The sequence below is a fragment of the Salvia miltiorrhiza genome, chromosome 7, assembly GCF_028751815.1.
Source record: "Salvia miltiorrhiza cultivar Shanhuang (shh) chromosome 7, IMPLAD_Smil_shh, whole genome shotgun sequence".
NCBI lineage: Eukaryota > Viridiplantae > Streptophyta > Magnoliopsida > Lamiales > Lamiaceae > Salvia > Salvia miltiorrhiza.
This window is the reverse complement of record NC_080393.1, coordinates 916,953-929,466: the sequence shown is the minus strand read 5'-3', so window position 1 is coordinate 929,466 and position 12,514 is coordinate 916,953. Positions and strand designations below refer to the sequence as shown.

The following is a 12,514-nucleotide window of genomic DNA, read 5'->3' as shown; positions in this document are numbered from 1 at the left end:
AAATTTGAATGGATTATTTAATCATCCTATCAATCTTACTTATCTCATCCACCAAATCAAACGCCCTCTAAATATTCTGTTTAATTAATAAAGGCAAAAAAACATAAGGGTGATTCTATTTATAGCTCCCTTTTTAGTCTTCATAGCCTCCTACTTAATAAAAAATAAAAACCATTTATAGATAAACTATTTTACCCCGTAGCCCCAAATCAAAGCCAAGCCCAAATCAAAGCCAAGTCCATGCTTAAGCCCAAAGTACACTTGTAGACCAAGTCCTAAGAAGGCTTTTGAGTATGTCTTTCTTAATTATTTCCAAGCCAGTAACCAAATTAATACATGTTGCAAAACTAACCATATATATTTAATAAAAAAAAGATAAAACTATATAAATAAAATAGACTTAATAAATTAGCTAACAAAAATGAAAGATACATTATCCCTGTTTGTTAATAAATTAGACCAAATCATGAGGTGTTGGGTTCGAGTCCTCCGTCGTGTAGTCTTTAAAATTACTATTTATTTAATTATGTAATTTATTTTTAAAAAAAAGTGATGCTAAACAGGCATATTGTGATTACCCACAAATGACTTAAATAAAAAATTTTAATTTGTTTTACTTATTTTTAAAATAAAAATAAATTTTAGTTGTTTCATTGTATTTTCTATTTGGTAATTATTTTTTATAACTTTTTTGGAACATTATTATTTTTATTAAAAAAAATAAAATAAAAATAAAAAATGTGAAAAAAATTAAAGAAAATAAAAATAATATAAAGAATATAATAAAATAACTAAATTATATTTTTATTTTAAAAAATAAATTAAAAAATAAAAAAAAATCCTATTAAATTAATTTGTGGGTCGTAACAATATGATAGCGGATTATACAATAATTTATTGTAAACTAAAACCCTTATAAAAGAATTTTCGGAAAAGAATACAGACCATCATCAATTTTCTCCGATAATTATCTTTTATTTCGAAGATTTGCCATTTTATCTGCTGTCCAAGTTCCAAGGCTTAATTTTCCACTTCAATTTTAGCTCAAACAAGGGTTTTGTTGGCTCGAGCCTCGAGAACGAAGAAGCGTTCATCTTGAGGTAATCTTCGAGAATTTGATGGTACAATGTGCTATTTTGCTTCCAATTAGTTTAAGGTGAATTCTGAGTTTTTGATGTGCATTTCATTCGTTGATGCTTCATTATGTTTCAGAGGTTTTCATGGATCGACTCAGTGAGTTGCCGGACTCGATAATATTTCACATATTTTGGTCGTTGCCTATGACCGATGTTGTTGGGACAACGTTTCTGTCGAAGCGCTGGAAAAACCTTTGGACCACCGCACCCTACCTTAATTTCGACAATGATGCTATGGGGTTTGATGATGATACAAAGCTTCAAAACTTCGTTAATCGGGCCTTATTGCGCTGGAATGGGGTAAGGCTTCTGAAATTCAAGTTCAAATCGGCTTATGAGTTTGATGAGTCCATGTGTTTGGGTACTGATTTGTGGCTTCAATTTGCCAAGGATAAGGAGGTCGAAGAATTGTACTTACATATTCGTTATATTATAAATGATAATGACGACATATACTGGATGCCGCAGGGTGTATACTCATGCTCATCGCTTAAAGTGTTATCGTTTACGGGTTGTAACTTGAGAGTTTATGGGAATGTGCAGTGGAATCAACTCAAAAGTTTAACAATTATTAATGGTTTTGGGGTCACTGAACATGTGATTAACCAAATATTATGTGGTAGTCCTCGGTTGGAAGTCTTGATCTTGTCTTTTGCAGATAGAGGTGAAAACTTGTGTATCCGATCTACTAGTTTGAAAGTGTTGTCGATTTTCAAGTTTTATGATTGGAGTAAAGATCTATGTTGGGATTCAGAACTGAGAATTTGCACCCCAAATCTTGAAACCTTGAAAATTCAAGGAGCTACATATAAAAAGTGTTTGTTGGTGAATGTCTCATCTTTAACCCATGCAACTCTTGCGTTTTTTGGTCTACATGGATCTGATAAATATGAATCCTTTCCTGGGATGGACATTGAGCATGGCTTGTTTACCCCGGACGATTTGCTGGGAGACGCGTTCTGTCGAATTCTCTCAACCATCCAACATGTTGAAAACGTCGCATTAATGTTCTGTTGCAGCAAGGTTCGGTTTCTTTGAACTATCTTATGTGTCTTGCATTTGTTATGTATTAATAGAGTAGCAATGAGGCTGAAGAGATCAAATTAATTCTAAATATGTTGATGAAGTTTTCATTATTTATTTAGCATAGTTGTTAGTCATGTTTTCTTAATTCTAACTTCAATTAATCTGTGAATGTCAGCTCGGATGGCATGGCGGTGTTTGTATGTTTTCTTTGTTGCATCATTGGCTTCTTTAACTGAACCACTTATATTAGAGTTCCCACTTTCATCATGCAACTAACTCCTATCCTTTTTTGGCTTTTTAAATCCATTCTAGAATTTTTATAACGCATTACTTTGTAGCATCAAGCTTGTGACTTGTATGTTAGCATTGTAATAACTAGTAACCATAAATGATATGGAATGTTTGACATTCTTTTAATTTGATGAAGTCATTTTTGCATCCCTAAAAATCAATGCTTGCCTTTTTTTCTTACTTGGTGTTTGCTTCAGTGAGCTGATTATTATCATGAACTTGTTTTACATCAGGTGCTTGGAGCTATGACAAAGAGATGCATGAATTCCTCTTTTCCTAATGTCAAGTCCTTGCAACTTGGATTTTGTTTCAATGACAAACTATTAGTAGGTCTACTTGAGAGTTTCCCTCAATTAAAGAAGTTAGTCCTTAAATGTAGAGTAGGGATACATGAAAACCAAGAGTCACTCAACTTTGATGCCAAGAGCTCCCTCAAGTTTGAAGCATATCCTCCCAAGTCCTTTCTGCAGTTGAGGACAGTTGAGGTTAATTGGTTTGAGGATGACAACATATTTCCATTTCTAGAGTTTCTGTTAAAATACGCGAGCAATCTAGAAAAGCTGGTGTTCAGAGTAGAAGGAATCATGCCATCTCAACCTCCATCAAAATCTTTGTTTTTGGCATCACAGAAACTGCTGAGAATGCCAAGATCCTCCCCAACTGCTCAATTGATTTTCTGTGAAATATTGATCTTACCAAGTTATGTCTCTAATCATAGGAATGCCACATGACTCCAAGTAACTAGCTGATTGTCTTCTTGGACGGGTAATAGCGTTTGTCGTACATTTTCTGTAAATATTTTGCAATGACGGCATTATGCTCCGAGTTGGATTTTACTTTTCTTTAACCCTGTTTCAGTTTTTGTTACCTTGTTTGTTTCATTTTGTTGTTGTATTTTGCTTATTCAGGGCAGTAGAGCAGTTCGACACTTTTGGATGAATTTCTTAGTGCTATGAATGAAACCTCATGAACTGCACAATTTACTTTTTTGAATATTGATCTTACCAAGTTATGTCTTCAATCAGAGGAATGCAGTATGTGCTGAGCTTGATATCCTTTCGTTTCCTCTTCAAATTTTCTTTATATATTTGCTTATTTAGGGAAGCAGAGCAATTTTCATTAGTAGCACTCTTGTTAATCTAGATTGTTGTTTATCTTGCTTTTACTTCCCAATGTCAAATTAATCTAGTGCTTCATATGATAGTTAACAATTTCATTTCTCTCACATATAAAACGTCGATCATTTAGATTTCTGTAGTATTCAAGCAAAAGAGAACTGAAATTGTCACCCCTTTTCTTTGTTATCAACTAAATATTCTGTTAAATTAATAAAGGAAAAAAAAAAAAAACATAATTACGATGGAGCTTTCTATAGTGAGTTGTCCATGGAATAAAAAAGTTTTTGGGTTTCTGTTGGGGATACGTCCAACAACTACGGATAAGGACGTCGGGTCCTGGACGGTGGGCACTAGCAACCTGAAACCACAAATACGTTAGAACCCTTCTAGGAACACCGGTGGGGGTGTTGATGGAAGGGCCTCCGACGCTCAAGTCAGTAACTGTACAAGAAATCGTATCGAAAAGAATTGAAATATATTAAAAAGAACGACTAGATCGGATCGATCGGGTTGGTGGATCAGAGAGTCGTTCAGCGATCCGCCGGGGCGTCCTGGATCAACTGGTCGCTGGGATCTCCTAGATTGAGAGCGTGGAGGCGGAGTAATGCGTGTGAGGAGAGAAGGCGGAGAGAATGTGTTAAGGCGTGAATGATTGGATGGGTCGAGTGACCTAGTAATTTTCTCATATACTGTGGTATCTTGACGGTTGTGGTCATTCCGGGACGTCCGTGAAACCCTAACCGTTCCGATATTTACGGGATTGTCTCCTTGACCTGCCTTCTCCTCCAAGTCGCTGCCCTTTGTAGGGTTTGATGCGATTGGGCCTCAATGACTTAGCGTATGGGCCAAATTAATTGGAATTAACTCGATTTTTGGACTGGGCTGATTATTTGGACCACGAATATTTATTTAAATGTGCTATACGAATTTTGCCCATTACAGTTTCTAAGTTCTAAACATTAAAAAATACTAAATTTCATAGAAACTGGTTATTTGGTGCAATTTTTGGGTTCTATTTATGAAGTTAGGGTAATTCTATTCATAACCTCTCTTTTACTCTCTATAGCCCCCATATAAAATAATAATAATAAATAATTATAAATTTACTATTTCATCCTTTAATTTATAGCCCCAAATTAAATGATATAATAATCAAAGCAAATTACCCTTCACCATTAATTCATGCGCATTCTCATTATTTACACATAAATTCTTCTTGTAAAATTCATTTGTTGTTTGATCTTCTCTTAGAATTTCATTTCATTTCTCATCAAGATTGAAAGTTTTTTATTTTGGGTGCTAAATTATTGAAAATTGTGCTGAGTTTTGCAATTGCCACGTTTCATGCCCATGGAATAATAAATATCACAAAAAGAAAGGAAAGAGAAACAGTAGAAACTTCTCAATCCCTCTCGACCTCCATTGCAAGATCTATGATTTCTCTCTCATCTTCTCTTCTCTCTCTATTATTTTAGTGCTTCAGCATTTTTTTCTGTATAGAAAATTTTAGATTTTGTCTTCTCTTCGTTACACTCTTAAATCTTGCGGTCTACTCGTTGTTGATTCAGTTTTTTCAAAACCTGCGTCACTCTCGATTTTACCTTTTTAACACAAATTCTTGAAATAATCTGGGTTGTTTGATGTTAGGGACGACGGAAGCTTTGTTGAAGAATTGGATGAATAAAACTTACATTGTTTGGGGCTATGAATTAGTATAAAATATTTATTTTGGAGGCTATAAGTTGTAGGATAAATTAGTAAATTTATAATTATTTGTTATTATTATTTTATATAGGAGGCTATATGGAGTAAAATGGGGGCTATGAATAGAATTAGCCATGAAGTTATTGATGAAGCGTGAAAATTAAGGATGGTGAGCCCAAACTCCGGCCCATGACCAAATTATTTTCGGCCCATAACAAATTTAATATGTTGCAAATGCAAACTAACAAGATATATTCTCGGAAATATAATATATTTAACAGAAAAAGAAAAAACAATACAAATAAAATAGAGTTAATAAATTAGCTCTAACAAATATGAATGATAAATCAATTCTTACTGCGCATCTTGTATTTATCATTTTTTTTCATCCAACAATGTCTTTTTCTTTCCACCCCTCTTCTAGCTCTTTATTTTATTCAATTATTGTAGTAATATTTTCTTATTATTATATTTTATTTAATTAATGTTTAAATTTTAAATTTAATAAAATATTCAATTTTAAAAATAAAGAGATTAATTTAAGAATAAATAAATATTTTAAAACCAATTTTAAAGTCTCTTTTTATAAAGTAATACTCCTTTAAAAACCCTCAAAAAGGTCTCCAAGGAGACACCAAACAATACGACCTCCTGTGTGAACAGTGAGGTCACGAGTTTAGACCCCACTGCTCCCCTCCTCAACTCCCCCCACTCCCCCAAAAAAAAGCCCCCCAAAAGCTGTATCACGAAAACATCCTTCGGTTTTGATGAGAAGGTACTCTCTCCGTCCCTGAAATAAGTTTCTCTTTGGGGACGACACGGGTTTTAAGAAAAATTGATAAAATGTATTGATAGTGGAGAAAATTGTGTTATAATTAATATTGAGAGTGATGAAAAGGTAAAAAAGTGTTATAATTAGTATTAGGAGTGGTGAAAAAGTGAAAAGTAAGATAAATAAAGTATTATTAGAATTGGGGTAGTTGTCAAAAAATAGAAAGAAAGAAAGATAAACTTATTTGGGGACGTCCCAAAAAAAAAGATGAACTTATTTCAGGGACGGAGGGAGTATTAATTAAGAGAGACAAAATGGCAATATGCCATTGCCAATGGTTTTGGTTGGCGACGGAATAAATTAAAACCCCTATAAAGAATTTTGATAGTACTCCCCCTTAGTCATATTTATCACATTTTTTTATCCGTGAAAAAGAATCTCATTTAATTTTTTGAATCATCATGTCATATCTTTTCTTTTACATTTAACTATAAATTGTACTTTTATTTTATTTTTTAATTTTTAAATGTATTTTTATTCTATTTTTTTTGTACTAACACTATCCTTATAAATTTTACTTTTATTTCACTTACACCTATTTTAACAATTTATCTAAAATTCGTGTCGAACTCCAAATGTAACTCTTTTTGGTGGAGGGAGTGAGTATCTTTTATTTGGATTTGCCGTCTTAACATCTGCTATCCAACGCTTAAGTTTCAACTTCAAGTCTTCAATGTCTTGTCAGTCTCGTGTGTTTGTTGTTCATTAGCTCAAACAAGGGTTTTGTTGGCGCGAGAGCGAAGAAGCGTTCATCTTGAGGTAATCTAAAAGAATTTGCTACCACAATGTGTTATTTTGCTTCCATTAAGTTTAAGGTAAAATTTCGATGCGCATTTCATTCATTGATGCTTGATTATGTTTCAGAGGTGGAAATCTTGATCTTGTCTTTTGTAGATAGAGGTGGAAACTTGTGTATCCGATCTACTAGTTTGAAAGTGCTGTCGATTGACAAGTTTTGTTTTTGGGATTCGGAACTGAGAATTTGTACCCCGAATCTTGAAACCTTGGAAATTAAAGGAGATCCATATAAAAAGTATCAGTTGGTGAATATCTCATCTTTAAACCATGCAACTCTTGCGTTTTTTGGTGTACATCGTATTGATGGAGATGAATCAGATGATGGTACGGACTTTCCTGGGATGGACACCGAGCGTGGCTTGTTAACCCGGGACGATTTTCTGGGAGACGCGTTCTGTCGAATTCTCTCAACCATCCAACATGTTGAAAACGTCACATTAATGTTCTGTTGCAGCAAGGTTCGGTTTCTTTGAACTATCTTATGTGTCTTGCATTTGTTATGTATTAATAGAGTAGCAATGAGGCTGAAGAGATCAAATTAATTCTAAATATGTCGATGAAGTTTTCATTATTTATTTAGCATAGTTGTTAGTCATGTTTTCTTAATTCTAACTTCAATTAATCTGTGCATGTCAGCTCGGATGGCATGGCGGTGTTTGTATGTTTTCTTTATTGCATCATTGGCTTCTTTAACTGAACCACTTATATCAGAGTTCCTACTTTCATCATGCAACTAACTTCTATCCTTTTTTGGCTTTTTAAATCCATTCTAGAATTTTTATATACGCATTACTTTGTTGCATCAAGCTTGTGACTTGTATGTTAGTATTGTAATAACCAGTAACCATAAATGATATGGAATGTTTGACATTCTTTTAATTTGATGAAGTCATTGTTGCATCCCTAAAACTCAATGCTTGCCTTTTTTTCTTACTTGGTGTTTGCTTCAATGAGCTGATTATTATCATGAACTTGTTTTACATCAGGTGCTTGGAGCTATGATAAAGAGATGCATGAATTCCTCTTTTCCTAATGTCAAGTCCTTGCAACTTGGATTTTGTTTCAATTACAAACTATTAGTAGGTCTACTTGAGAGTTTCCCTCAATTAAAGAAGTTAGTCCTTAATTGTATAGTAGGATTCTGGATGCATGAAAACCAAGAGTCACTCAACTTTGATGCCAAGAGCTCCCTCAAGTTTGAAGCATATCCTCCCGAGTCCTTTCTGCAGTTGAGGACAGTTGAGGTTATTTGGGATGAGGATGAGGATGACGAAGTATTTCCGTTTTTAGAGTTTCTGTTAAAATATGCGAGCAATCTAGAAAAGATGGTGTTCAGAGTAAGAGGAATCATGCCACCTAAATGTCCATCAAAATCTTTGTTTCGGGCATCACAGAAACTGCTGAGAATGCCAAGATCCTCCCCAACTGCTCAATTGATTTTCTGTGAATATTGATCTTACCAAGTTATGTCTCTAATCATAGGAATGCCACATGACTCCAAGTAACTAGCTGATTGTCTTCTTGGACGGGTAATAGCGTTTGTCGTACATTTTCTGTAAATATTTTGCAATGACGGCATTATGCTCCGATCTGGGGAGTTGGATTTTACTTTTCTTTAACCCTGTTTCAGTTTTTGTTACCTTGTTTGTTTCATTTTGTTGTTGTATTTTGCTTATTCAGGGCAGTAGAGCAGTTCGACACTTTTGGATGAATTTCTTAGTGCTATGAATGAAACCTCGTGAACTGCACAATTTACTTTCTTGAATATTGATCTTACCAAGCTATGTCTTCAATCATAGGAATGTAGTATGTGCTGAGCTTGATATCCTTTTGTTTCGTCTTCAAATTTTCTTTATATATTTGCTTATTTAGGGAAGCAGAGCAATTTTCATTAGTAGCACTCTTGTTAATCTAGATTGTTGTTTATCTTGCTTTTACTTCCCAATGTCAAATTAATCTTGTGCTTCATATGATAGCTAACAATTTCATTTCTCTCACTTATAAAACGTCGATCATTTAGATTTCTGTTGGTATTCAAACAAAAGAGAACTGAAATTGGCAGCTCTTTTCTTACTTATCAACTAAATATTCTGTTAAATTAATAAAGGGAAAAAAAACATAATCACGATGGAGCTTCTTATAGTGAGTTTCAAAACATTAAAAAATTAAGGATGGTGAGCCCAAACTCCGGCCCATAACCAAATTAATATATGTTGCAAATGCAAACTAACAATATATATTCTCTTAAATGTAATGTATCAATAGTAATATATAAAAAGAGCTTTAGACATAATATGTGGATGCCCTATTTTATTCCTATTGTATTTTTATTTTAAAGTTATTTTACATATTAGGGTGTGTTTACTTTGGTAGTAAAATTTTCATTTAAAAGGATGGATAAGAAAAGGTGAGATAATATTATCTTTTTCTCCTTTTTTTTATCATGTGTTTACTTTGTTAAAAATAGATGGATAAACAAATTGAAATGTTGGAAAATATTTTCACACCCTCCAAATAGCACAGAACCGATCACCTACCCACCGTGGGCAAACATAACGTGTCCACCACTGATGTGGCAATGTTAATTAGGAAGGAGAATTAATAAATCTTACTCTAATTAAAATTATCTTACTCTAATTACAATTGCCACATCAGTGGTGGGCACATTATGTTTGCCCACGGTGGGTAGGTGATCAGATCTGCCAAATAGCATAATATTATCCAACATTTGTGATAAAAGGAGTGAAAAGGGGCTGCCCGAATAAATTTTCCAGTCTGACCGGAGAAAATTATCCATCATAGGAAACATGTGAAAATGATGGAAAATATATTTTTTCTAATCTTTTCTATCAAAGTAAACACACCCTTACTATATTTATAAGAATATATTAATTCATTAGATATTACACTAAATTTATGTGATATATATCAATAAATTATACTCTTTCGGTCTTACCAATTCTTTCTAATTAATCGTGGTAAGAGATAAATAATAGAATTAAAAAATTAAATAGATCAAATTGTTAATTGAAAAATTAAATGTAATAAATATTATATTTATATTTTATCAAATAAAATAATACTCCCTATAAAAGAATTTTACAAAAAGAATCTCATCATCAAATTTCTGCAATACGTAATACTCCATCCGTCCACGAAATGAGTATCCATATTTCCTTTTTAGTCCGTCCACCAAATGAGTACTCATTTCCTTTTTTGGTAAGTGTACCCCACACAACCCACTCACAATAAAAGTGGGCCCCTTATTCCACTCACACACACTTAATCAATTTCTTAAAACCCGTGCCACCCTCAAATGGGTACTCATTTCGTGGACGGAGGGAGTATCTTTTACTTGGATTTGCCGTCTTATCATCTGCTATCCAACGCTTAAATTTTCAACTTAAATGCCTTTTCAGTGTCGTGTGTTATGTTCATTAGCTGAAGCAAGGGTTTTGTTGGCGCGAGAATGAAGAAGCGTTCATCTCGAGGTAATCTTGTCAATGTGCTATTTTGCTTCCATTAAAGGTGAATTCTGAGTTGTTGATGCACATTTCATTCCTTTGATGCTTCATTATGTTTCAGAGGGTTTCATGGATCGACTCAGTGAGTTGCCGGACTCGATAATATTTCACATATTTTGGTCGTTGCCTATGACTGATGTTGTTAGGACAACGATTCTATCGAAGCGCTGGAAAAACCTTTGGACCACTGCACCATACCTTAATTTCGACAATGGTGCTATGGAATTTGGAGATGATAGAAAGCTTGAAAACTTCATTAATCGGGCCTTATTGCGCTGGAAGGGGGTAAGGGTTCTGAAATTCAAGTTCAAATCGGGTTATGAGTTTGATGAGTCCATGTATGTGGGTATTGATTTTTGGGTTCAATTTGCCAAGGATAAGGAGGTCGAAGAATTATACTTAGATATTATTCTGTTTGACGACATATACTGGTTGCCGCAGTGTCTACACTCGTGCTCATCGCTTAAAGTGTTATCATTTAAGAATTGTAACTTTAGAGTTTATGGGGATGTGCAGTGGAATCAACTCAAAAGTTTAACAATTATTGATGGCTTTGGGGTCACTGAACATGTGATTAACCAAATATTATATGGTAGTCCTCGGTTGGAAGTCTTGATCTTATCTTTTGTAGATAGAGGTGAAAACTTGTGTATACGATCTACTAGTTTGAAAGTGCTGTCGATTCACAAGTCTTTATATTTTCCCGGTGATCCATGTTGGGATTCAGAACTGAGAATTTGTACCCCAAATCTTGAAACCTTGGAAATTAAAGGAGTTCCACATAAAAAGTGTCTGTTGGTGAATGTCTCATCTTTAACCCACGCAACTCTTGGATTTTTTGGTCTACACGGTTTTGATGAATATGATTCGGACTTTCCTGGGATGGACACCGAGCGTGGCTTGTTTACCCTGGACGATTTTTTGGGAGACATGTTCTGTCGAATTCTCTCAACCATCCAACATGTTGAAAACGTCACGTTAATGTTCCGTTGCATCAAGGTTCGGTTTCCTTAAACTATCTTATGCGTCTTGCATTTGTTATGTATTAATAGAGTAGCAATGAGGCTGAAGAGATCAAATTAGTTTTAAATATGTTGATGAAGTTTTCATTATTTATTGAGCATAGTTGTTAAGTCATGTTTTCTTAATTCTAACTTCAATTAGTGTGTGCATGTGAACCACGTATATTAGAGTTCCCACTTTCATCATGCAACTAACTCCTATCCTTTTTAAATCCATTCTAGAATTTATATATATGCATTACTTTGTAACATCAAGCTTGTGACTTGTATGTTAGCATTGTAATAACTATAAATGATATGGAATGTTTGACATTCTTTTAATTTGATGAAGTCATTGTTGCATCCCTAAAAATCAATGCTTGCCTTTTATCTTACTTGGTGTTTGCTTTAGTGAGTTGATTATTATTATGAACTTATTTTACATCAGGTGCTTGGAGCTATGATAAAGAGATGCATGACTTCCTCTTTTCCTAATGTCAAGTCCTTGCATCTTGGATTTTGTTTCAATGACTACAAACTATTAGTAGGTCTACTTCAGAGTTTCCCTCAATTAAAGAAGTTAGTCCTTGAATATAAAGTAGGAAACGAGATACATGAAAAACAACAGTCACTCAACTTTGATGCCAAGAGCTCCCTCAAGTTTGAAGCATATCCTCCCGAGTCCTTTCTGCAGTTGAGGACAGTTGAGGTTACTTGGGATGAGGATGAGGATGACGATGTATTTCCGTTTTTAGAGTTTCTGTTAAAATACGCGAGCAATCTAGAAAAGATGGTGTTCAAAGTAAAAGGAATCATGCCACCTAAACGTCCATCAAAATCTTTGTTTCGGGCATCACAGAAGCTGCTGAGAATGCCAAGATCTTCCACAATTGCTCAATTGATTTTCTGTGAATATTGATCTTACCAAGTTATGTCTTTAATCATAGGAATGCCACATGACTCCAAGTAACTAGCTGATTGTCTACTTGGACGGGTAATAGCGTTTGTCGTACATTTTCTGTAAATATTTTGCAATGACGGCATTATGCTCGGAGATGGGGAGTTGGATTTTAGTTTTCTTTAA

General features: G+C 34.1%; 4 protein-coding genes across 7 annotated transcripts in view; all 4 read left to right on the top strand.

Moving 5' to 3' along the window:
• Window positions 1-12,514, top strand: part of LOC130991337 (putative F-box protein At1g49610) — a 29,477-nt gene that overhangs the window by 4,193 nt on the left and 12,770 nt on the right. For 2 of the 3 annotated variants that reach the window (XM_057915485.1, XM_057915483.1), the window contains one exon: window positions 7,892-8,653. The exons of the other annotated variant lie outside the window; for it this stretch is intronic. In XM_057915485.1, the coding sequence (XP_057771468.1) occupies window positions 7,892-8,359 (468 nt within the window). In that variant the 3' untranslated portion in view covers window positions 8,360-8,653. Of the gene's footprint in view, window positions 1-7,891; window positions 8,654-12,514 lie in introns of those variants that run through there. 3 annotated transcript variants of the gene reach the window in all.
• LOC130991342 (F-box/LRR-repeat protein At3g26922-like) overlaps window positions 1-12,514 on the top strand; it is a 29,675-nt gene that overhangs the window by 7,885 nt on the left and 9,276 nt on the right. The window lies entirely within an intron of this gene.
• On the top strand, window positions 890-3,446 carry LOC130991339 (F-box/LRR-repeat protein At3g26922-like). Its single transcript, XM_057915489.1, has 3 exons — window positions 890-1,100; window positions 1,213-2,159; window positions 2,687-3,446. The coding sequence occupies exons 2-3, from the start codon at window positions 1,221-1,223 to the stop codon at window positions 3,182-3,184; spliced, it is 1,437 nt and encodes a 478-aa protein (XP_057771472.1). The 5' UTR covers window positions 890-1,100; window positions 1,213-1,220; the 3' UTR covers window positions 3,185-3,446.
• LOC130991341 (putative F-box protein At1g49610) lies at window positions 6,721-12,514 on the top strand. Of its 2 annotated transcripts, none has more exons than XM_057915496.1 (3): window positions 6,721-6,866; window positions 10,491-11,428; window positions 11,879-12,514. In XM_057915496.1, exons 2-3 carry the CDS (start codon window positions 10,499-10,501, stop codon window positions 12,347-12,349), a joined length of 1,401 nt encoding a protein of 466 aa, XP_057771479.1. In that variant the 5' UTR covers window positions 6,721-6,866; window positions 10,491-10,498; the 3' UTR covers window positions 12,350-12,514. The 2 variants fall into 2 exon arrangements, with proteins under 2 accessions (XP_057771479.1, XP_057771478.1); XM_057915495.1 differs by lacking the exon at window positions 6,721-6,866 and adding an exon at window positions 10,249-10,396.